We start from the raw sequence: 25,837 nt of genomic DNA, 5'->3' as shown, positions 1-25,837 counted from the left end.
AGCTAAGTGTTGGGATATAACAAACTGAGGTGCAAGTTTCTCTGGATGGTTCCAGAGTGTTGTTCTTCCAACAGGTTGTTTCAAGTGCTGTTCAGCGGCAGTGGTGCAATTTCAGTTCTCTTGTTAATTTGGATGCAAGTTGATTTTTTTTTTTTTTAATGTTACTTTTGTGACAAACCTATTCTTGGCATTGACCCTTTCACTCCTGTTGTCTGAGCCAGCTTCATGATGTGCATTTTCTGTAGGAGGTGAGAAAGAGCCAAGCCTACTCGCAGAGCAATGTGCCAAGAGGAGAAAGCAAAACGAATACTTCTGTGCACATTTCCACCTAACTTTTGGGGGAAGTGCTAACATTCCCCCTAATGGCACTGGAACAGAGAAGAAGAAACATGGTTGTTTTGAAAAGGGTGATAGGGTAGAACAGGATGAAGTCAAAAGATGAGTGCAGACTTTAGAAAGAAGGGTTTCTTGCACTAAGGAACTGTAGTTGTGTTCTTCTGTAGTATGAATGGAGGATAAAATAAAGGAAGAATAATCTCCACACAGTTTAGCAGCTTTACAATAGACGTGGAAAGAGGCAAAGATACAAAATGTTGAGATGTGACAGCTCAGAGATGTATCCAGCTGAGATGAGACAGCCTTAACCTTGGCTCTGTCTGGCACTTTGCAGGCCAGGGCTGGAGAGTTTGCTTCCTCACTGAAGGGCAGCGTTCTGCGGCTGCTGCTTGATGCTGGCTTTCTCTTCTTGCTGCGCTTCTCGCTGGATGATGCCGTGGAAAATGTCATGGCAGCATCTGTTGGTGCTCTCCGGGCTCTGCTGGTGTCACTTGATGATGAGGTAAGATGGTCATTCAGAGCCTGGGTTTCATTTCATGCTGAGCTGCTTACAGGGATCAGAATAAGACATGGTAAGTAGCTTGAACAAAGGTTTCCTGGATGTGTTAGCTTAATGGTAAATAGAATGTAATTGCTGTGCTTTGAGACAAATGATGGAGTGTGTTATCCCAGTTTGAGAGATTCAGGTATCTTTGTTTTCCTCCAGTTTGAATTAGCTCTGCTCTATGATTAAATTCCGTGCATGTTGCTGAGTTTCTTCTTTTGATATCTTTGCAATCACTACTAATGTATATGTATAATTTATTTTTTAATATGTCCTCTTATGTTGTTTTGTTATTTCATAGTTTTCTGCTTCTTAACAGATTAAATATTCTCCATACTTTCCCTTATGTCTCATAATAATGCTGTGATCTTTTTTCTAATTGTCCATTTTCTACTGTTCCAGTGTGTAACACTGATACATACCTAATTTTTCCTGTTTGTGTGTTTATTTTCTCATTGATGCTTTTTCCCCTGTTGGAAGATTGAGACTTCTTTTAGATTTTCAGGGCTACTGGACAACCAGATTAAAATGTACTCCTGGTTGGACAGAAGCAGTCTGTTATAGGCAGAGCATGCTGTAGACTGTGTTACAAGTTCCTTCCTTGAGAGCTGCTTTCCTATTTGACTGCAAAGGGGCTGGTGATAGAAGAAATGGGGTAGAAGTCCCCTGCAACTTCTACCAGGCCCGTAGAGCTGTCCCTAGTGGAAGGCAAGAGAAATGAAGGAGTAGGTAGCTTTCTCCACATTTTGCTACTTTTCTATCTATGAGCCTAATGGAGTTCTACTAGATGAGTCCTGCCCACCCATTGTAGATAATTAGTACAATGAATCAGCTTCTTAATGTACTTTTCTCTCTTCTGGTGTTACTCTGGTTTATAAGTGTCTGCAGTGCTCTGATTTTTCAGATAATGTGATGTCTTGTGTAAGCAGGGATTGCTGACTCTTGCTGCCAGAAGCAGCACTGTGAATGCTATGTCAGTATATTTCCTAACCCAGAGAGTCATTCCTAAAGTCTCATGTTGCTGAATTTAAAAAGGTCTCTGAGAAAGGGACAGGGTTGGAAACCTGGTCTTCTGCTCCAGGAATTGTAAGACAAGTAGGATTTATCCACACTATAAACACAGAGGACCAGCACACATAAAAATCATTCTGTCTGAAGGGTTTGTTCATCCTTCAATGGCTATAGGAAGGAAGAAACCTTCTTTTTGTTTCCTTTGATTACCTAGCTACCTCCTCTTAATGCTTTTCCTTCTACTGGTGAAAGGAAGATTATAGTCCCAAACTCTGTATTCCAGATGCACTCATGGCTTCATCCCCTCAAGTCAGAGCCCTTCTGACCATGCCATTCACTCACCATTTATTCACTTTAGTTCATATTGCATTGGGGTTTTTTTTAAATGTCTGATAATAGCTTGTGCTTCCTTGGTACTTGGCAATTGAAGTCTACCACTACTTTTCTGACTGATGTGGTGTTTGTTTCTGATTGTGGGTGCAGGAAATGGAAAATTATAGCAGTTATTAAGCAGAGCAAGCATTTGATTTGGCTGTCTTTTATATTCTGAAACATTCTGGGGAAGTAGGTCTGTTACGGGAGCAATCCCCTGTCTGAAGAATTGAAACAATTACCCTAGTTGGGCTATTACTCTACAACTTGAGAGTACCTGACACTCATCAGCTGTAAACAAAAAAAGAGGTTTTTCTGTTTGCTTAAGCTGAGGGATGTTCAAACAAAGTGAAGAAAATATGAGCAAATAGGCCAAGCAGTCTTTGTTTTATCATATCAATTTTTGCATGATATGTCTGTGTTATTTGTGGCCTACATTCCACACAGGTCCAAGAATAGGAAGCCAATAAATATCAAATTTGCATTTAATGCCTAGAGCCTTGGCAATTGTTTTATTTATTTATTTACTTATTTATAGTCCTATGTTTTTTTCCAGCTAAACTAAACGAAATTTCTGTTAGCTGGGTAGTGAATTTAATTCATGTTACAGTAATTCTTTATAATGGTTTTCCAAGTCTGTGTGTGTGTCAGGCCAAAATAATTTGCCTGAGAAAGCATTGAATTCTATTTGTATATGTTTAGAATAGCTTTTATTGTCTTCACGTCTTCTTGGGATTATGTAGAAATAAATTAAACATTCCATATTCAAAAGCATCCCTGAAAAGTTTTTGTCTTTTCATCTTTCTTTATGAGAATTTTATTCTATATGCTTTAACACTCCTTATAGAAATATCTCGATTGGACTTTCTCATGGTACCAAGGGATGGCTGCATTCCCCTTTGTCCCTAACAATGAGGAGGAAGAAGAGGAGGAAGAGGAAGAGGTAAATGGAACAGAGAAATCTCAAGATAAAAAATTAAAGGATGAAAACAAGCCAGACCCAGATGTGGCCCGATATGATGTTGTAAAGGTAAGCACAGAGTTAGACCCAGAATCTTTTTATGAAAATAGGCTCAGCACAGTGCTGTGTGTGCTGTTGAAAATCCACCCTCCTGTGCATGCTGGACAAGAACATTCTGAACAAGAATTAGAACTCTTTCCTGGCTGTTGGTCCTTGTGTTTCTGTCATATATTACCAGGAGGATAATTTTATTGGTCTCTAAAATTGCGACTTGACTTGTGTGATTTCAGTATCATTAATATCACTTAATTTCCTCTAGAGAATTTAGCAACAAACACACTGATGACCTGATAAGACTTCCTGAAAGACTACAATACCGACATGACTTGCAGGCTCACTTACCTGAATTAATAATGAAAGGGTTCCAGCCATTATTAAAATGTCTATATGCACTTTTTAAAAGTTAAACAAGAGTATTACAGCTAGATAGTTCAGAACTAGACTCTTTTTCTTTGACATTAGGTGGCTATTTACCATTTCCCCAAATGTCATGTTTGTATTTCTCAGATTAAGATTTTTACAGTGTTCAGAAGGAATTCCTCCCACATTTTAAACCTAATCCTGTATTTTTGATATGAGATCTAAAAATAGCAAACTTTATTATCTCAAACTCAGCCTTGGTGGAGCCAATGCACCCCTCTTGCCTGCTGCAATTATTAAAACCTGTGATCCCATCACTTGATCCTTGAGCTTGTGTTTGAACAGCACTTGGTCTAAAAGCATCATTGGGTGAATGAATTACTGTACTTGGATATTTGGTCGTGTTTAGAGGCTTTCTGATTTCAGATGTGTTCTGCTAGGCGTGAGGCACTGTTTAAAAATAATAAAAGAGTGGTAGATAGATTGGAGATCAGTTTGTGATTCTGTTAACTGTGTCATGGTTCAGCATAATCCAGCTTGTTCTGAGTGGCACGAACTAAGAAGGTGTTTGGGATAAAATTCCCCTCTGTTCCCATTGCTGTGCAGTTCCATTTCACACTTGTTTATTGGCTGGTACAACTCAATTCCCACTGTTCCACACAGTTGGAAAAGGAGTATTTAAACTAGCTGCTGAACTTGGTCAGGCCTAGAGCCACAGCTTGCTTGGCTGCAAATTTTTGAAAGTATCAGTAGGATGAGCTCAGGTATTATTTATTTGTTTGTTTGTTTGTTACTCAGGTATTATTGATTTGCCTTTTCCCAGAACCAGGAATGCATCACACTGTGTTGTAAACTGATGATTTGTTTCCTGGCACTGCTGCTGATCATAAAGTCACATCATCCCTATGCATCTCTTTTCTTACTGCAAAATAGGAATTTGTGTCTGTTCTCTGTTTCTGTCTCTCTGACGTGACAGGTACTCTCAGACAGAGTGCTGCATTAGCTGGAGGTAGTGTCTAGCCAAAATTATTCAAGGACCTCAAGAACTTTCTTCATCAGCAGTAGGTTTTAACAGTCTTTTATAGGGAAGGTTATTTCCCTGGCACTAAGAGTTTTATACTCTGAAAAACCTAAGTATCCACACCCCACCAGTGGTCTGATTCAGAACAGAAATAAAGTTATTTCTGCTCTGTTCAGATAACCCTTGCTCATTTGCTAGCATACTTGCAAAAGCACAGAAGCTTATTTGTTTCATGACTGCTGATTTTAAAACAGTCCCTGAAGAAGATGCAATCTTATTTTGGCTTCCATCAACTGAAGTACAGAGAGCACTTGTTTAGACCTTAACAGATTTTTAAATTTTTTTTTTTACACCTTTCAGGGGCTTTTGAAGACAAGGATCCAGCACCGGCTGAGGTACATCCTAGAGGTGGTGCGACCTGTTCCAGCAGTTGTCCTGGATATACTGCACATCCTCACCCATATAGCAAGGCATTCCTCTGAAGCATGCAGCCAGGTAAATCTCCCATTGTATAAGAGCTTGGGAACAATAGAAAAAGGTTTGGAAAAGGGAAGAAATGTCAGGTGAAATTTTGGCAAGGAGATCAGACAAACTTGTCTTTTTTGCATGTCTTCTGCATGTCTGCTTGACTGCATACCTTTAGTTAATTGTGCTCCCTTCTGTTTCTCTGCAGCTGCTTGACTGTCCTCGATTGATTGAGACCATTGTCAGGGAATTTCTCCCTACTCAGTGGGATCCCAAAGTGGCTGAACCAGGGTTTTTACTTACCAGTCTCCACGGAGTTGCTTGTGCCAGTGCTATGAAGTTCATCAGGGTGTTGGCATCTGGAGGCCGAAATGCAACAGCCAGGCTGGTGAGTGGTTCCTGGAAGAGCTTTTCTGATTGCTAAGGCCTTTTTTCTCTATGCCTTCCTTCCTAAATAAAGAGACAAAGCTAACTGGAGGTGACTGTGAGCTGAAGCTGAAGAAACCAGGATGAGGAAGGTGCACTAGTGTGTTTTGAAGGAATTGTTGGCAGTGTCATAATAATGATACTTCTCCTGCATAATGGTAGATGAGCTGTCTCAAGCTTTACTCTGCCTTTTATGGTTTGTGTAATGCACTCATGTGAAAGTCACAGAGCCCAGCAGGGTAATAGGGACCAGGAGCAGGTGTTTAGAGCATGCATTGATGTGTGATGCTCTGTACACTCCCGTGTTTCAGGAATTGACAGCATAAGACTCTATAAACCAGAGAAATAATCACTATCCTTGTGTTTTACAACCCTGGTTGAACTTTTCTGCCATTAATTTGCCTTAATAACTCTGTGATAATTCATCAGTGTTTTCAACTCCTCTTAACTTCTGGACTGGTTTTCCACTTCAGAGATAATTGCATTCCTTCATATAGGTTGTCATGCTGGTGCTATAAATGCATGAAATCTACCAAGAGCAGCACTCATTACAGTGCAAAGAGCACTTCTTAGGCTTTTTGGTTCACTATTGTTAACAGCATCTAACAAATTGCTACCCAGGAAATTGCTACTGTCAACAGAACACTGCTTTGTGCTGTAAAATGCAGAGAATAATGATGGATAGCGGGATATTTAATGACTGTAAGTGGTACGAGGAATATAACAGAGTAAAATTCACATATTTTTCTACTTCAGGCTTTGTGTACTCCAGGTGTTTCACGGCATGCAAAAATTGCTTAGAAGGTTCCTGACACTCAGGCTTTGCTCCTGTTACTCTCTCATATATTCTGTTACATGGACTTAAATGTGGAAGTGGAAGATAAAAAACTAAATCAAAACCATCAATGTAGGAATTTATTTTAGCTAACAACAAAGTTCTTCCATCTTCCTCCTGGAAGTAAATTTGACTTTGTTCTCTGTTCTGTAGGAGAGGTGTCAGAATTTATAGTTTTGACTCATCAGCTCCTTTGCTTTCTTGCTGGTGTGCATTGATTTGCCTACAAGATGTCTCTAAAGCATTTGAAATTTAAATTACCTATAATATGTCCTTGTGCTGTGAAAAAGACATTGTTGCCTCATTTGTTTAGACAGAGCACATAGAAGCTTTTGTATGTGTGGGAGAAGGAAAGAGAGGCTCTATTTTATGGTTAAGTAAAAATACCCAGATGTAGAGGAGGATAAAAATTATTTCTAGAGAACTGCAAATGAGTCATGTCATGCTTAATTCAGTACCAAAATAACCTCAGAACATTTACAAGGCATCAAAATTCGATAACCTTATGAAAGTAATAGGCAGGAGGTACCTTTTGCATAAAATAAACACTGGATTATAGAAAGACTTAGGTTGTAGAACCTCTGAAGCCCATCTAGTGTGACCTCCAAAAAATGTCAGTATCAGTTCATTACTTTTGTAGACATCTTTTTCCACACACTATGTCTTTACATATAAGCTTGATTCAGAGAGTTGTATTTTTGACTATTTAAAGAAGGATAATTATATAATTTTTTTTAAAATCAGTTAAATGCTGCAGAGAACATCCAAAACACGAGTGTGTGTGGGGCAGACAAACCTCCATCAGAAATTATTTAGGTGTAGTTGACTTGTATTAGGGATGGATTAGGTACCCCTAGGCATCCCTTCCTTCTCTCCTAATAGCCATTGACCATTTAGTAGTCTGCTCCTTAAGACTGCACAAAACAAAAGCAGATTTGAGCAGTGCAGGAAGAGTTCAGAATGAGCTGAGTTGAAATCTGCAGCTCTTCGTGTGTGTCAGAGCAATGAGGTAATGATGCATGCAGCTGATGCCCCTTATCCCTTTGTCTTTGTTGTTCTTCATCCTTTTCTTTTTCCTTGGTTTGGTTTACAGCTTAACACATTTGAGATGAAGAGTCGGCTAAGTCGCTTTATCGCTGAAGAGCCTCTGGATGTGCCTCTGCCGAGGGAGGAAGCCATGAGGCTGAGCACCGAAGCCTTCCGGCTCTGGGCTGTGGCTGCTGGCTACGGGCAGGCCTGCGACCTCTACAGGTACAGCTCCGAGCTGGAGGGATGGGCGTGGAGGGCACAGCAGGGACCGTGGACATCTGTTCCAAAGGGGCGGAGAGAGGGCTCTGCGGGCTCAGTCTCTGTTCCTTCAGGGTGTCGTTCCTCACTTTGTCTGTCCCCCTGCAGTAAAACTCAGTTTCTAAGGGTATTCAGGCTGTGTATTGCCTTTTTCTGGTTGTTCACTATCTCCTGTGTTTAAGCACTATTTTGTTTCTCCTTTACAGTGGGAGACCACTGTAGCTTTTTAGGGCTGCATCTTTTTCCCTTTGAAGGGATGAATAATCTGTGCTTGTATGGCATCAAAACTCGTGGTTTGCAGCACACCCAGGACTGAATCTGCTTGACCTTGAGGGGCAGCATGTGGGCAGCAGCCACCACACTGAGTGGGGCAGGCTGGTGCACACAAACTGCACGATGCATCGACTTCCAGGTCAGGACAAGTTCTTGTGCTTGACTGCCAAGGTCTGCCCCTGGTGTAGGTCTCACCTACGTCAAGCATTAAATCTTCTCCCTGTAACTGCATTGAAGAGAGATGACTGTGGAGTTGCTCTGAACTGGAGTAAAAGGGAAGCCAGTATTGAGTTTCAGAAGGGAGATTCTCATCCACAACAGCATTTTGTGTTCTTTGGCACAACCTGGTGTATGATTAAAAAAGAGTAAAAACTATATACTATTTTAGCACTGTAAATAATGTTGAGGAAAGAGACAGCAAATTCCTTAAAGATTATAAGTGTGGCTGAGAATCTGAGAACTACTCTCCAGCAAGAATAGAATCAAAGTAGTTTTTTCAAGAGGTAATCAGAGTGTTTGGAGGCAGTCTGTTAGGTAGGTCCCACTCAGATGAAATTGGAATAGCAGTAATCTTCCTTTGTTATCTTTTTTCTATGTCAGTTTATTTTTGTTATTGTAGTGGTTCTCATAATCACATTTTAGAAATCTTTATAAATAAATGATTTGAGAGTGTAAAGAAGATAAAGCCAGATTCTTCCAGCGGAAAGTGAAGAGCTGATGGGCCCAAATGGAAATACAGGAAATTCCACTGAAGTGTTTTTACTGTAATCTTACTAACTTTACTGTAAAGGTGATCAAACACTGGGGCATTTTTGCACAGCAAGATACTGAACTCTGCATTCTTGAAGATACTCAAAATCTGACTGGGCATATCGCTGTGCAATCTTGCTCTTGCTGGCCTGTCTTGAACAGGGAGTTGAAATACAAATGATCTCCAGAGACCTTTTCCAACCATATCTATTCTGTAATTCATACACAGTGATCTCTACCCTGTGCTGGTGAGGATACTGCAGTCCCTGCCCGAGTTGCTCAGCAGGAAGAGCCCTGTGGTTGAGCTGTCTGTGCAGCGAGCTGCAGCAGTGGTTACTCTGTTGACACAAGTGACACAAACAGCAGGATACACGGCAGAGCTGCAGGCCAAGTTGAGCAGGTAGGCTCTCTAAGTAACCATTCTGTGCATCTCAGTAGTTGGCATCCCATCTTCCCATTCTTTGGTTTGGAGACCTGGCTGTCACCTTTTTTTTTCCCTCCTCATTTTCTGTTGTTTACTGTCCCACAGGTGGGCCCCTGCATGGTGGGTATATACCCCTTACACAAGGTCAGAAGTGGCATCTGGTCTGACAGCTGTATGGCTGCTAGCATGCCAGAGGCAGGAGTCAAAATCCACATTAAGCTGGGGCCTTAAAGGGCACTGTTAGCCAAATGCCCTGCTGAAAGGAGCTAGGAAGCTGCTTTGAACTTCTCCTGGGAGTAAAGAAAGTAAATGTCTTGAGGTTTGGAGGAAAGAGCCTCTATGCAGAAACCAAGATGAGTCAGGGTTAAGAGGTGATTGGTTTTGATAGACATCAGCAGTAGGATTTGCTGCAGACACAGTTACTTTCTCTGGTGGAAAGCAAGAAACTCCTTAACTAAAGCTGAGTACTGAGATAGCATTTCTGGTAAGGTTAGAGCATAGGTCAGGGGCAGAGTAGTGCAGGAGAAGAAACTTCAGCTTTTGTAAGTACATTCTACATTTATCCTTTCTGCCTAAATTATTTGGTCTGGGTTGTGGGACTATGCAAGGACTTTCCCCCTAGTTATGCTGTTGGATATAATTTTCTAGACCACATCTTTCTATTAAAATTGATGATTTAGAGAGACATTTGTTTGATACTTATTTGCTATCCTGTGTCATTCTTCCATTGTGTTTCAGCAGTAACTCAGAAGACAGCGAACAGATTCCACCTCCTCCAGTAGCATGGAGTCAAGTGTCAGGCTTACAGCCCTTCCTTGAGACAAGTCTGAAAAAAATCCTTCAGCAGATATCCCAGACAGAAACTTGGCAAACTCTCCAGCCTCTGACCACAACTTGTGTGATCTTCATGGGAGTTTATTACAGTGCCTACAGTCAACAGGTAAGGCCTGACAATACAGGCTGTCTTCTCATCTCACCAGCATCAGCTTGTGTATTACCTCTGAAAACTGGAACTTACTGGCAGTACTAAAAAGACAGATATTAAGGCATCTAGCTGAGCACTGATTTTGTTACCATAGCTCATATCTAGGCTGCATGACATTCAGGGTCACTGAAGTCTGCTGACCCTATATGTTAGCAGTGCCGAATATCTGTCTTCCTTTTGTGTCCTTTCATCCTTTGGGATCAGAGTCTCAATCAAGGTATGTGGTAGTCTGTTATTGTTCTGATTTACTACAGAGCTCCAAAGCATGAAGCAAATACAACATAATTTTATTTGGCAGTCGTTTTTCCTAGTGGGATAAATCAAGTCATGTGTTTTTGCATTTGCTTTGGTATGAGAGCTTACATGTAGACACCTACACTGCAGTCATCTGGGTGGAAGATTGAGCATTAAGGGTCATGCCATATGAACTTTGGATAGGAAATAATCAAGATAGATTTATTTGTTGCCCCACTGACATTCAAGGTTAAATTCTGTAACACACAGTTGTAGTATGTGATCATCTTTTAAAGTGAGTTTTCTGAAGGTGACATCTCAGTGTGATGCTGTTATAGAATAATGTCTTACGTTTTAGTTGCCTTAAAGATTCATGTTCTAAAGATAAATGCAATTTTCCTCTTTGCTGCCCAGCTGACATGTCTGAGTTCCAACTTGGGAGAGCTGTGTTGAAGGTGTGGGGGTAATTTAATGGCTGTAGTTATTCACACTTGTGCAACTCCTCTGAAACTTGCCAAAAGCAACTGAGTTTATTAGTTATGGCTGGGGTGGAAACTGCCAGGATCTCTCAAAGATGTCTTCAGGTCCCCAAAGGTTGGCATACCTTTCACAGGCTGTGAATATATCCTGAGCATTAGAGAACCAGGACAGCCAAGAGGTTAATGCTCCTTTTTAACCTTTTCAGATATCCCAGAAGAGTGGCTGAGGAAACAATTTTTTAAGTCCTTGGATTGTGCTGGGATTTTGAAATTCCACTTAAAAGAGGTTCAGTCACCTACCTGTAGTTAGCTGATGAAAAAAACCAAATTGTACGTAGCATGTTTAATAGATTAGTGCAAGAAAAATCAACTTGTATAATAATTAGATTAGTATATACTGGGACCTTCTTGGAATATTTTTGTTAGACTATTAAAAACTAAGGTTAACATCTTCACAAAGGTTTTACTGATTTTTGGAGGTGGATTTCACCTGGGGGAAAATCAGATTTTATGTAATGGAAATGAGTATTTCTGTAACCCAAAGCAGCATTTTAATGAAGATAAAAAGTGTTAAAATTTGCCAGCATTTTCCTTCAACTAGGAATATTGCTTACTAGGGTCAGAAGAATTTGGATGATTCTCTAAAAGCCACAGTTCCTTCTCTGTGCAATGTTCATCCACAGTCATGCTTTGATGGGTAGGTCAATCACACTTTATGCAGCTAATTTTTTTGTTTTGTTTTGTTTTTTTTGGAGACCCTCATGGTGCCACTCAGATTTCTCAAGATAGTTCTGATCACCTTTGATCTGGTCATCTTCAATTTAAATAAAAACAAGTAGATGGTAGGAGGAGGGGGCTAGCCAAGTTTTCATTTAGGGAATCTTGATTCCAAGGATCCCATAAATTGTTTCCAGCCAGTTAAGAATCTCTGGGATACATTTTAATTCTTGAGAGTGAGAACACCTTGAGGTGCCAGCTCTCAGCTTCCACATTATGAGCAGTGAGGCCAGTTCTAACCTAGAGTAGTACCACTATGTAGGTGGTGGGGTCTGGCAAAAAGATGATAAACACAGAGGAAGTAAATAAATCAGTCTGTCTTTTTTGCTATCACTGGATGCTATGGTCATTTACTCTCTTTTCCTGTCATTCTCCATATCTTCTGCAGCCATCAGTCAATCCAGTTGACTGCTTAGAGGAGTTGGAACGTTTGACTTCAGAGATGCTGCAGCCCCTTCTCAGCCAGCCAGCCATAGACAGCATGTGGGATTTGCTCAGGTAAAACCATTGCACTGCTAAGATGCTGTTGTCAGAAGCTAAGGGAGCCCCATTTCTATACTGTACTGTGTGTCAGCTCTCCTCCCTCTCTCCTCTTTTCCCTGTGCAATATGCCCCAGGTATGGGAATTGGAGTGCAGTAGGGCTGTGTCTACACCCTGCTCTGTCCTCTCCCCCCCCACAGAAAAGGCATGATGGCTGCAGAGGTTTGTTGCTCCTCCTTTTCTGCTGGTGCTGCTGCATGTCTGCTTTGCCATGTAGCTGGGTTTTTCATAGCAATTTCAGATTATTTTAGTCACTCTTGGCATTCATTCTTCTTTGGTTTCACTGGTCTAAAAGAAAATAGTACAAGTAGCATTAGTTGAGTCCCTCTTACATGATGAAGTGAGTGTGTGTGTTCATGTACCATTTGTGTGCTTTGTATGGTGCTGCTTATATAAAAGAATTTGACTAGATTCACATCTTTAAGCTCCTGCAGAGCTTCACTAGGGCTTTGAAAACCCCTGCAGAGAAGTGCAAGAACAGATACCAAACTGTTCTTCCAGACACTTGGATAACATAAGCTCTGGCTCTAGGAACAGTTAAGCACTGCAGATATTCTGTCTTTCTGCTGTAGAGGGAGCCTCCTTACTAGGCTGTGATTAATCTTCTGGAGTGGGGAATCCAGAAGGCCTGACTTGCAATCAGAGAGGCATCCATCCACCTCTGAGAACATCTGATGTAAAGGGCACTTGGAACTTTTGTTTTCAAGTGGTATTTGAATGGTCACCAAACATTTTGGCCCATGTTCTTTCATGAATGAAACAGATCTGAAGCTCTTGGCACCAAAGCTTCCAATACAAGAGCACTCCTTAGACCCTTTTCTGCCTGTCCTCACGGTTTGAAGACAATGGATATAAAAGCTCATCTGCAAGAATTCTCACTGTTCTTAACACTGGATGGTAAAAACCAGAGTGAACTGATCCCAGCCCTAATATTTTTACAATTTTGTCTAAGCTTTCTGGGAAGTTTATGTCCAGGAGTTCAGGGTACTTTGTGAGCCCCACATGTGTTTATACATTTCCTATATGTAATACCAGTGGTAGAAAGAGCAATGCATTTAAGCAATTAGTTTTCTGCCATGGAGTAGTGATGTGGATCTTTGACAGGGTTTGCCCTATTACCCCGTTACCATTGAGCAGTTTGCTTGTGGTCAGTCTTCTTTGTGGTGGTCTTACCTATACAGACATGATGTATCTACTCTGGGCCCCACAAGCACTGCTGGTGTGGGAATTTGTAGTTTCACCTGCAGAGAAAACACACTCCAAGAGTGGTCTGCACAGTCATGTTTATGTACATTAAAGCTATGTTCTTTCTGAATAGAATTTAAAAATGTGCATTTCATTAGTACATGAAGGCATTAAGTACATAAGCATTTTTGCAATGTCAATTTTAGGTATAATCTGGATTTTTGGTTTTGCCTACAAGTTTATTATTGAAATGTCTTGAGTGGGTGGGCAGCCTTATTAGCCTGGTGTGCGTATGTATGTGGGGAATGGAGCATTTTTTTAAAATCCAAGGTCCAACACTTTCAAGTCTTTGACATCAGAAATGCGTCACTGCATCAGTATTTCTGCTCATCATGACCAATTTAGCTGTTGGTTCCTGACAGCTCACTGGCATTAGCTTGTATGGCAGTAGTGCTTGGTGTACCAGCTGAGACACGGGCTTTTCGCTTTCACTGTCTTCAGGATTTCCATTTTGCTTCAATGTGTGGTACAGTTCAGATAGCAACATTTCAACAAGATAATTCCTCAGCACTGTGAATGCTTTTGGCCTAACCCCTCTCTCTTTATTTGTTCACACAGGCCATGTTCTGCTTTGTGCAACCCTCTGTCCTGTTCCCCGGCACCGGAATCTGTCGGCAGCATTGCATCTCTGAGTTGCACTGGAGGCAAACCTCCTTTGAGCCTGGTTGGCTCCAAGTCACCTTTCCCCTTCCTCACTGCCCTCCTATTTCTCATCAATAAAATCACTCACATTCACAAGGGCCTGACCAGCAAGGTGAGAATAAACCTTTTCACTGTAAATTCTAGGTGAACTATGATATACTTATGAGGGAGATTAGTATTTGTACCTTCCCAGGCATAAAAGAGTTGTAAGAAGGACTGTTAAAAGCAAATTGTTGTGCATTTTTATTTTAAAAATATTAAAGTATTATAGAGAGAAACAGCCTGACTTTCAGAACAAGTGGGATGAGGATCAGAAAAATATCTTGTCTTTGAATTCCAATATTCAGTTCACACCAGAAAGCTGGAATTACAGAGCAGGTGATGCTTAAAGGATGGATTTAGAAAGAATGTTGTGAAGAGTTTAATAACTATTGTTTGGCTAAGCAAAATATAAAACTTGAGTGTCAGTGGAGGAAAATCATGGTTGAACCATATATAACAAAGAAAAATAGGGCAATATTAAAGAAGAGAATGAGTGCTACAGTGCCACTGATGACTGTCCTTCCTACTTTGGTTTTATTCTGAATTTTTAGAATGAGCGAGTCATGGAAGATTGCAGACTCTAAAGAGCAAATGTCTGAACCCTAGAAAGGTGGAATACCTAGTATCAGCTTTCTCAAAGCCTTCCTGTGTCACCTTGTGTTGAATGAGCTGATTGGCTACTAATGGAAATATCTGGCCAGATGAGGGAAGAACATTTTAAGCCACTGGCCAGATTTCTGCCTTACAGAACATTATGAAAATGTAGGCAGGGACTGTTGATTATCTGTGATGGGGATGGTCATGATGGAAGCAGGTAATCCTGAGGAAGAAAAGCAGATAAGGCTATTCTTAAATACGGATTTTGGAGTAGCCAAGAGGAATTCTCATGTGAAAGAAGGTAGGGGGTGGGCCTTGGAGAGGGATGTGTTTTGCTTTCCTCCAAACACAAACTGTCTTAATGTTATTTGTCTTCACTTGTGATTCCTTTATAGTACAGCTCTGTGCTGGGCTTCAGAGGCTTGAAGGATTATCTGCATCAAAGCTGGCAGACTGGACCTCCCTCTGTGACTCCCTCATCTGCGTGGATCCTACGCCATGAATATCACCTGCAGTACTTTGTGTTGGCCTTGGCTCAGAGAATGGTATCGTTATTAGTCCTTCCATTTCTTTCCCCCAAGGAACTGACTTCACTGGCAGTTGATCTTTATGTCCCTGGTCTTTCTTGTATCTGACTTAGGTCTGGCAACTCTTCTGCTGACTTTTATGACTCACTAGCAAATAACATCTTTCCAGTTGCTGATATGGGGATTTAGTTCCAAAATGCTTTGGCTGGAAAAATTATATTTTTGCTTTTGTTTGGGATAAAGGAAGAACAATGTTTTCAACTGTGTTGCTAAAAAAAAAATCTTAGACAGTCGGGGGAAGCAGAAATATCTCTTGGTATAAATGCTGACAGCTCTTGCAGTCTGCCTCAGTCTTTCACTTCGCAGTGAGATCTGTGTCTTGTTTGACCCTCCTGTCCTTGTTGATTGTCTTGTTGACAAATGATAGAGTGCTTTTATCTGTTGTTTTGTTTCCTGTACAGGCAGGCACTTGTCCAGATTACACCCAGCATGCCTCACTCCATCACTGTGTTGCCATGGCATTGCTAAGCCGTCTGTTGCCAGGGAGTGAGTATCTGGCTCACGAGGTCCTACTGGATCTTGCCTTTAATCCAGAGTTTCTTCCGTAAGCTTTGCATTTTTTCCTTTCTCTAGTCTGGTACGTGGGAAAACATGGGGAAAATGGAAAAAACACCTCGGCACTGCAATTTTGTTATGATTTTTGGCCTTTAACAGGGCCTGTAGTTAAATTTTACTTACTCATTGGCTTATTCTCTTGGCATGGAGCCTTCTAATCAGGCAAGCGAGGTGGTTGTGTATTTTTCTCTGATATACCACTGTTGAGAAATGTAACCAGTTTCTTTTGGTTTCCTCTGGGACAAGGCTTGTGTGATTCCTGATAGAACTGATCCTCCCTCAGGCCTAACATCTTCCATCCTGAGAGTCTAGAAAATAAATGAGAATTTGACATAGCCTGAAAAGCTCAATGAACCGTCCTCAAACCCTTATTTATCAAGTTTACTGATTTGACAAATGCCATGTCTTCCACTTTACACTGGAAGAAATCATGAGCATCTCAAATGTGAATCCTCTCGTATCTGGGCAAGAAGATGGTAGCAGTTTATCTTCTTCATCTCAATCTGTTTGAAATTAGCTATGGTGTATCCCTCTAGGAGGTTAAACCAAGGTTCTGTAAGGATATATTATGTTTTTTCAGAAGGAAGGAAAATTTGTTAGTGGATTTGTTTGTGTGGTGGTAGTTTGGTTTTTTTGTTGGGCCAACAAAATGGTGAGTCTTTGGTCTGAGATTGTGGCATATGGATTTGACAAACACCCTCCACATGCACAGTTCCTATCAGTCCATATGGCTCCCCGACCCTGCCACTGCCAGCTGCAAAGTTTCTGTTCTGAGAATTGTCTTACTGGTTTGTGTAGGCCTTATCTGATAGGCAGTATTTCAGCTCAGCATTCTCATGTCTGTGCTGGTAAGTAGGCTGCCTCTCTGGGCAAGGGGTTTCAGGCTCCACACTAGACTGGCATTGTGTGGAGGGTTTTTATGGCACAGCCTCAGTGTTGCTGACTCCAAATGTGGTTCTGTGAATTCCCTCTAAATACCAAAGTAGCTGATGCTTTGCAGGCCCTCTGTATTAGAATAGCTCAATGATGTACAAAGTGTTGAGTGCTCTGCATATACTACTCTCCCTGTTCCAGGAAGACTGTAGAGATGAATTTATGTGATGTGTTGTTTGTTTGACATTTCAGGTTTTTGTTTGTTTGTTTCTTAAAATGTTGTTTGTCTTTACTTTACAGTGAAGGAAAAGCTGGTGGGCCAGAAGCAGCTGACTTCTCTGATATTCTGCATCTGGGCACCAGTGCCAAACTGGCACAACCTGGCTCTGCAGCAGCATTTCTTCCAAAGGTTACTCGTGGTGCCCTGCTGAGAGAATCATACCAGAATCTGCCTTCCATTCGTTCCTGCTACCTCTCTCACTTTGTCCACTTGCAGCCCACCCTTATGCGTTCTCAGGTGTCCTACCAAGGGCGGAATTACCTCATCCAGTCAATGTTGCTTCCTGAGGTCAAAGGGCCCATTCTGCCTTCAGACTGGCCATTCTTTCCACTTATCAGCCTCTACAACAAAGTGACTAATGCAGAGACACGTGGGGCTATACTGAACTCTCTCCCACTTGATCTCATCAACACTGTGACCTGGAATCTGCAGTGGGTCTTGTTGCTGGAAACCTGGCGTTCTAAAATCCTTCAGAGCATCCCGACTGCTGCCAAACTTGCACGACTTATGTGTGTCTTCCTCACTGGCAGTGACCTCTTTCTGGAAGCACCAATCCACCGCTACACAGCTGCCCTTCTCTCTGTGTATTGCCAGCCCAAGGCCCTGGACTCCCTGAACTTGGATGCTCCTCTCCCTGGTTTGGCATCTTTCCATGATCTCTATATAAGTCTCCTGGAGCAATTTGAGGGTGTCTCCTTTGGAGATCCACTCTTTGGAGTCTTTGTTCTTCTACCTCTACAGAAGCGTTTCAGTGTTCATCTGCGTCTCTCTGTTTTTGGGGAACACACAAATACCCTGCGGGCGCTGGGAGTGCCATTACAGCAGGTAATCCTGCCTTATGGGAATCGCCTGTCACTCTATTTCTGGCTTACTGGGCTCTTGCCTGTGATTCTCCAGCCTTGATATGTGTGTGTGTGGAGGGCAGGAGCTGTGAAATTGCTCAGTCTTCACTAGAAACTGTCCCAAACCTTGCTTGGTTTAACCATTGAGAACCTTCTAATTTATAGGTTGTATGTATGAAGGGCTGGCTGCTCCCTGTGTTCTGCTAGCAATTACCTTTCCCTTAAATAAATGTTTTCACACCTTGGTGGGAACTTTTTCCTTGCCCATGCATAGACAAATAGTCATTTTCCCTCTCAACCATCTTTCCACATATAGTTATACTGGAAAGGTGCTCTGCTGAGTAACAGCAAGAAGATTTGGTCTGTCAAGTGTAGGGCTGCGTTTCTTTTGAGAGAGCAGAGCGCGAGAGATAGAATTTAGCAGTCCTGTCAAAAATACTCTGCTTCTTATTTTATAAGCACTCGTCTTATCTGTGCCAAAAATCAGCTGCAGTGATAGGACCAGTAAAACATCTCTCCATGAAGCTGAAGAGGTCTTGACAACACATCAGTCAGGGTGGGCTGTAGCAGTTCTGCTGCAAATGGGGGTCATGCCGCTGGAGTACCTTACATTATAGGAGGGCATGCACAAGGAAGGGCTCTCTAGGAGTCATGAACTTCCTATCACTACTTAGACCTTGACCAAAATTGTAATGTTGCCTCTGGATGGGTTTGTTGCAGTTTCCTGTGCCTCTTGAGCGTTACACTTGCCCTCCTGAGGATAACCTGAACCTCCTGCGACTCTACTTCCGAACGCTGGTCACTGGTGCCCTGCGCCACACTTGGTGCCCTGTTCTGTACGTGGTGGCCGTGGCTCATGTGAACAGTTTTATTTTCTCCCAAGAAAGCACGACACAGGTAATGGATAGCAGAGCTTCAGGGCTGCAATCTTTGGGTTTTGCATCTGCTCTCCCTGTAAGTCCAGTGTGCCTTGCAATGAATCACAGACCTTTGGGACTTGAAAACAAAGATAGTAAGCAAATGTGTTGAGGACTGGTCAGTTGTTTGAGAATCTGCATACAAGGCAGCAGCTTTTGTTCACTACACCCTAATGCATTTTGGCATTAATGCCAGTCCTCCCTAAATCTTTGAGGTCAACAATTATGTGTGGCGGGAAGAATAAGCAGAAAGAATAAGGAAGGTAATCATAAAGAGAGAGCTTGTAATAGATTTGGCCTCTGCCTTAGCAATCTTAAGGTGCAAAATACTCTTTTCTTTGACTTTGCTTAAGTAACTAAGCAGAAGCCCTCCTATGGCCTTGAGGCCTCTGTAAGTGAATAGTTGTGCTAACAGCACTTCACTTCTGATTTGCAGTTCTACCTAAAGGTTGAGAAGTCAGCTGAGTCAGATCAGGGAAAGGAGCAGAGAGGCAGCATTTAAGTGATGAGACATTTTCTGCTGGAACGAGCTGTTCGTCATTATAATGAACAAATCATCCTGGAGAGCTGCAGGCCCCTGGGCAAAGGTATTACTGCACCATATTAAGGAAAGTATGTGTTTTGTTCCCAGGAGATAGATGCTGCTCGGAAAAGCATGCTGCGGAAGACATGGCTGTTGGTGGATGAGGTAGGATTTGTAAGATTCAGTTTGTGCCTCTGGGAATTAAGTTTTCCATGCATGGTACTCTTACGAACTTGTATTTGGCTTTTCAATTTTGTTTTTAATTACCTTGCTAATTTGAGAATGAGAGGAGATTAGCAGCAAGATTTTGGCCTGCAATATCTGTAAATACGCTTAACCAGTTCTTGTAGTAATTGACCTCAAAACACTGAGCCTGTTGGAACCTAGATGAATCTCCTGTACTGTATTTCCATGCCTCTTGTACAAGCAGCATTATATCTAGATGTTAGAGGAATGATTGTAGCACAATTATGAATAGGTGGCCAGCAGTGATCTGTCTTAACTCTTAGTTGGATACTTCCCCTGAAAAGGACAGATGTAAACTTGCCAAAATCTGTCCTTTGTGGGACGAGCTGTGTCATTTGGCCCTCTGTGATTTGTGTCTACGGTAAATTATTGGATCACACTGAAAAATCCACTTGGGTTTCTGGCAAGAAGTCATTGTGGGGGGCTGTTGAGAAGACAATGGTGTTGTGTTTAGAAGAGGAATTCTCATGCAAAAAGAAGTGAATTTTATTGGAAGAAACTTGCCTTCAATAGCTCTTCTATTGAAGAGAATGTAATTAAATATCTTGTGCATAATGGAATTGTACTATTTGCAGATTTGCTTTGTTGTTGGAGACAGTGGAAAAGATTAGATACCTTTCTGTTTCTTTTTTCAGAACTTGAAAAAGCACCTGCTGTACTACAGACTGCTGAATGCAGAGAGTCCTCTGGGATTTGACCTTTATGAGCAGCTCCCTCCCATGCGACTGAAGTACCTGCAGATAGTGACACAGAAAGAAATTACAGAGAATGCATCAGCAATAGACTCATAGCCAAGCACTTGTAAAAGAGCAGGGCCGAGGCAAAGAATGGAAAAGCTCAGTTTATACTTCACTGATGAAACTACTTTCAGTTCAGATGGTTTTAGTGTCTTACCTGGACCCTTGGCATCTTTGCCTAGTGAAGCACTAGTAGAATGCTCCCAGCCCTGCAGAGCAACATGCATGTTGTCAAGGTATGACAGCATGTGTGTGTGTGGCCTCTCTGTGATGGATTTTGGAGCATTTTCCTCCATTCTCCTTCAAGTTGTTCTGCTTCTTCCCAGAGGAGGTGAGAATGTGTCTGAAAGGCACTGGACTGTTGAATAAACTGAAGGAACTGGAAAAGCTGTTTTGTACAGTCAGGCTGGAAACCGGGTTCTCAACATAATGTCTGTTTTCCCCAGATCTTTCTATTGCTTTTTTTGTACCTCGAGTTTTGAATGATCCTTTCCTCAGGCTATACCCTGCAAACAAAATGATAGTGTGACAGGGAGGAATCTGATCCTGACAGCTTTTTTTAAACGTATACATACAAGCAGTTTCTCCAAGATAGTGTTTTGTGCATACACTCAGTAACAAATGTGTTGTGTCAGACCTCCAAGAAATATGAGTTCCTAGTGCAGTGGTACAAACACTGAATATCGTCCCTTGGCTGTCTTTTGGATGGTCTCTGAACTGCTTTCTTTTCTCCCTTAATTTGGTTACGTGTATAACAAGATCAAAAATAATTTCTTTGCAGGCCAGAATGCTTGGCAGTAACCACCCCTCATTAGAGAAAGAAAAAAAAAAAGTAAAAAGTAAAGCCTGTTAGTTAGAATATGTATTGGTTGCCCTCTGAAGAGAATGCAATTTACATTTTGAAGTGGAGTTTCCTAGCTCAAACCTAATTTTAAAAATGTCTAATTTGATCCCACTTCTACATCCAAATTCTGAATTGCAGCCTCAGACACAAGGGCTGCAAGTATAGAGCCCTAAAAGGCTCATCACAAGTGCCACATCAAGTCCAGAATTTAGTCTAGGTATATGATCTCACTGGGTATTCTCTTTATATTTTTGTATGGTCACTCTGGCAGGCTTTTGTTTGGAGAACTAGACTTTTATGAACAAAACTTTTAAAAGAGATTTCTAATGTTTTGTTCTTATGAATAAATTCCTCTGGAAGGTGCAGGGTGATGCCTGGTCCGAAGAGCTCAGCCTCTGTCTCCACCAATCAAAGAGGCTGAGCTAGCTTCCCTCTGAAGAAACCATGCCTGTAATTAACCTTGCTCCAGTGAATGTCCCAACAGGAGTGTGAATCACTCTTAATAGGCCCACTTGTCATGACTGAAATTGTTCCTACAGGAAACAAATTCCGGTTTAATAGAATCAAAGAATCATTGAGTTTGGAAAAGACCTTGTGTCCAGTCATAATACAGTATCTTTCACCTGACATTCAAGTGTTGCTGCCTCCTCAAGTGGCTGCATAATCACATAAGGCTTAGGGCATTTGTGACTGATACTGTCTTTGTATTGGCAGTTTTCTAAGTGCACCAGTCCCCTTCCTTAGGTTGCCAGAAAATAGCCAGTTTCATCTTTTTTCCTCCATATTTCAGAGAGGAAATGGGCAGAACTGATGTTTCCAGTCTCTTTTTTCTTTTTTTTTTTTTTTTGCTTCCCTTTTGATCTGTTGCTTCTATCTGCAGCAGATCAATGTCATATAAAAGAGCAAAAGCACAATGGTCCAACAAGATTTTTTAATTGTTGTTAATTATTTTTAAAGTATTTGATGTGATTAAAACTTTAATCAAAGTCGTTCAAGTTCTAATCTGTTTAGATGGTGAGAGCCCAGCAGTTGTCATTCAGAGCAATGGATGGTAAAATTTAAGGACTCCTAGCTGCCCATTTAAGAGCAGCCTTCATCAAGGACTTTACCTTTTGCTTTTCAGACCTTCAGTTGTAAAATCTCTTCCAGTCCTTCATGGGATGCAAAATTCAGTTTTGTAATGTGTACAGGATGTAAATAAATATTTTGATAGCTCTGCAGGAGTTTTTTTGAACTATGAGAATACTTTGAGTCTTTCTTGAATTTGGATAGCAGTTCTGTTTGCAGTTTATCAGTATCTTGGGACAGCTGCTGCATTAAAGAATTCTGCTAAACTTTGGAGCTCTGTAAGAAAGCACCTCAAGCCAAAAATGACATCCTGATTGTGTGATGGGTTAGTAACACAGGGTACCAAATGCTGTGTGTACTTGGGGAAGGTGCAGGGTGTTGTGATTTGACACGTGCCCTAGGTGGGAAAACTGTCCACAGATGGTATTTGAAATTATGATGCAAGTATCAGCAGTGGAGAGAAGGAAAATAATGGAAATATAGTTCTGCAGGCCACAGTCATACACAGAAAACTCCAAGGATGCTGCATATGAGCTGTAAGCTTTCAAAACATTGACTCATTTGAGATGGTACATTAATTTTTAAGGCTTTTGGCAATCTTGTATGGGATTTCTCCACAGAACACTAGAGGGCATTGCTTTATCTAGTTTAAATGCAAGATTTCTCAGCCTCAATGCTATTGGGACCTGAAAAAGAACAACCACCTTATACATTGTTTGAATTCTTTATTTTTGCATATACTTATGGAGCAAGCGTGGAGAGCTAAATATTTATGTGATGGGTTGCTAAGAACCATACAGTGCTTTGCTGGCAGGAGCATTTTTGAAAAATCATGATACATTGAATGTAAGACTTAAATTTAGGCTGAATGCAGTCTGAGGCAGGACCAAAGCATGCCCATTCCATTAATCCAGTTTAATCCTGGTCTGGGTAGGTGAGGAGAGGAAGAAAATGAAAACTGTCCAGAAAAATGGATGTGACTTCTTGAGTCCTTACTGAAGGCTTAAGATTTCTTTAAGAAGAAAATAATTCTGCTGAAACAGGACCCACAAACAGGTTTCTGGTGCTGAAGTTCTGACTCAGAAAAACTTATGTTGTCCTATAACTCTCATCAGAAGTCAACAAAACCAGTAACAACAGCCATAAAAATTCCTGCCTGTCTTAATTCTTAAAAAGGGCACCCCTTTTTCTGGTCCTTTTTCACTAGAGTATGCTTGGTTTCATCCAAGCTACTGATGATTGTCCCATGTGGGTAACAGTGGAATCTCTATTGGTACAAATTTAGCATGGGCTGTAGTGGAAGGCAGCAACAATGTGGTTTTAAAAACACGTGGGTGGTTGGACTAAAGATGAGTTGGAGATAATCCTTTTAGCATTGTTGTTGAATAAGCAGGTGAGAGGGTGGGGCTGTCACAGGTTTACATCCCATGACTTGAATGGCATTCTACTGAATTTTCCTTTGCATTTTGAAAGGGAAGAGGGAATTCTCCCATCAGCTTGGAAGGATGTCCTTTTCTGCCTAGAAGAAATGGGAGTTGATCTGTGATCCTTCAACTGCATGAGTGTTTTGAAGTCCTGGAGTTTTGAATCTATATGTGGTGACTTGGCTCACTTTGCTGGGTAGGGATGGTCCCCAAAAAGATATAAGCAACTCAGTAGCTGGCAGTATTACACACTGAGGTGGAATAAGGCCTGACAGAAGGAAGTAAAGGGTTAGGCTAGGAAGAAATCAAAACAGGACTGAAACCTCACTGTATGGGTATTTTTTAACAGTACACATAAAGCATTATATAATTGAAGGACTTTAATTCCACTGTATTTATTGACTACTTCAATTTGACAGTGGAATTTAATAATCCATTTCTAGACTAATGCATTCTGTCTGACCACTTAATGCCAGGCAAACCCTAAACACCTTTTGCTGATGAAGTCATTGACAGAGGAAGCTGCAGGATGTGGGTGTACAAATACACTGAGGGTCAGACAAACACGTTTCTTTTGGTGTCAGACATAAAGTAGACTAGAAAGGCGTGTTAATCTTTGCTTTTGCTTCTTCCTGGTTCTGCAAATTCTTGGAAATTTCTCGCTGATGAAGTGGTGCTGCCTCCAGCTGATGATCATATTTGGGAGGCAAAAAATGTTTATTCCCATCGGCTTACAGAAGCTCATATAAGATTTACATTCACAAAGCTGGCTTTCCGATGTTCCATGTTTAAATAATTTCGTGGTAATTTACTGGCCTTTGCCCTAGTTTTTAAAAACTGGCTTCCCCTCTCCCTTTAATGGAGAATGTGCAGGGAGGCCCTGCTCACAGAACTGCTGTGTTTTGCATGGTAAGTGGTGGTTGTGAGCAGAGATAAGTTTGCCACAATGTGCTCCCCTCCCTGCCTTTATTGTGATAATCGTGAGTCTCAAACCAGCTCAACAATGCTGTGTTTAGGTTTCAGCACAAAGAGCTGCAGCTCAGCCTGAGGCCGGTGCTAAAGGGGCAGGCACTGTGAGCCTCTGTGCAGGTTAAATGAACAGAGGTCATTTCAGACCGAGCAGCACCTGGCCCAGCTTCAGCTCCAGTGCTTTATTTGTAGGCGGGCTGTAATCAGCAGATACCAGCAGACACCTAAGGCTCCAGAGAGCACATGAGTGTCCTTTAATGTGTGTCTGGGCAACTTCTGTGCAGTAACCAGCTCATAAGCTCAGTCAGGGCAATGAATATTCCCAGGAAGTACCGTGTATGGACATCAGAACCAAGTCCAAGGCACAGGGGGAAGGTTTGATGCAGCCACCCTGTGCATCCCCCTGCCCTAGCCCAACATCCGTGACAAAGCTGACCAGTGGTTACTGCTCATTGCAAAGCAGCAGCTTGTCCTGGCCGCAACAAAAACGGGGTTGTGTGATCTAAAAGTACCACTGATGTCAAAGCACAGCCACATACGTGACAGTGCATGCTGAAATCTGAGGTATTCGTTGATGACTGAGGCTGAAGAAAAGTTTTGTGGAGCAATGTGGGTGCTGGGAGCCCGTCCTGAGGGGCAGGGCAGGGAACAGGGAACACCTGGGAGCGCCGGGAAGGGCGGCAGGTAGGAACAGGGTGTCGCCTTTTATCTGCTTCTCCGGAGCATGGCTGAGGGCTGTTGAGGACACAGATCAGGTTAGTAAAGCTAAAAACTACGTGTGGTAAAGTTAAACTACGTGTGTCTTGTGCTGGGGCTGATGTGGTTGTTGGTTTTCGTGTCTATGCTGCCGGTGCTGCCATCACGTTTTCCCCAGGGAAGGAGGGAGGGCTGCCCGAGTCCTGAGCCCCGTGGCCACCCTGCCTTCAGCAAGGGCTCTCTTTGGGGTGGTTTGTGGGGCCCTGGGTGCCATGAGGGGTCTCGGCAGGATTGTTTGCTATGGGAACGGGAGGCAGGAGAAGCCCAATCCTTGCGGTAACTGAGGGGACAGCAGAGCAGGAGTGTAGATGCTGGAGGTCCTGTCACAGCACAGCCTTGTTCCCTGACCATAGTGACCAGTCTGACGCTTTGGGAAGGGACAAAGAGAAGGATTGAGTGAGCTGGTGGGCTTGGAGAGTGGCTCAGCTTTTGCTTCTGGGTCTTTCAGATCGAGAGGAGTTTTATGAGTCTTCTCCTCTCTTCTGTGTTCCATGACTTTCTTGTCCTTAACAAGACTGTCCTTCCCTCTGTTTGCCTTTTTATTTTTAA

At 41.9% G+C, this 25,837-nt stretch overlaps 1 protein-coding gene across 4 annotated transcripts in view; it reads left to right on the top strand.

Annotated features, from left to right (window-relative positions):
* RPAP1 (RNA polymerase II associated protein 1) overlaps window positions 1–22,311 on the top strand; it is a 38,823-nt gene extending 16,512 nt beyond the window's left edge. For 3 of the 4 annotated variants that reach the window (XM_088166973.1, XM_088166974.1, XM_014869245.2), the window contains exons 11-25: window positions 671–838; window positions 3,111–3,293; window positions 5,026–5,160; window positions 5,339–5,518; window positions 7,485–7,642; window positions 8,931–9,101; window positions 9,864–10,065; window positions 11,989–12,098; window positions 13,945–14,140; window positions 15,063–15,212; window positions 15,656–15,798; window positions 16,983–17,787; window positions 18,525–18,701; window positions 19,353–19,409; window positions 20,126–22,311. In XM_088166973.1, coding sequence (XP_088023099.1) covers window positions 671–838; window positions 3,111–3,293; window positions 5,026–5,160; window positions 5,339–5,518; window positions 7,485–7,642; window positions 8,931–9,101; window positions 9,864–10,065; window positions 11,989–12,098; window positions 13,945–14,140; window positions 15,063–15,212; window positions 15,656–15,798; window positions 16,983–17,787; window positions 18,525–18,701; window positions 19,353–19,409; window positions 20,126–20,281 — 2,991 coding nt within the window. In that variant the 3' untranslated portion in view covers window positions 20,282–22,311. The remainder of the gene's footprint in view (window positions 1–670; window positions 839–3,110; window positions 3,294–5,025; window positions 5,161–5,338; window positions 5,519–7,484; window positions 7,643–8,930; window positions 9,102–9,863; window positions 10,066–11,988; window positions 12,099–13,944; window positions 14,141–15,062; window positions 15,213–15,655; window positions 15,799–16,982; window positions 17,788–18,524; window positions 18,702–19,352; window positions 19,410–20,125) is intronic. The other variant, XM_088166976.1, reaches the window with a different exon arrangement.
* The last annotated feature ends 3,526 nt before the right edge of the window (window positions 22,312–25,837 follow it).

This window comes from Sturnus vulgaris, chromosome 6, assembly GCF_052056855.1.
Source record: "Sturnus vulgaris isolate bStuVul1 chromosome 6, bStuVul1.hap1, whole genome shotgun sequence".
Lineage (NCBI taxonomy): Eukaryota > Metazoa > Chordata > Aves > Passeriformes > Sturnidae > Sturnus > Sturnus vulgaris.
The sequence above is the reverse complement of the archived record's forward strand: the minus strand, read 5'-3'. Positions and strand labels throughout refer to the sequence as shown.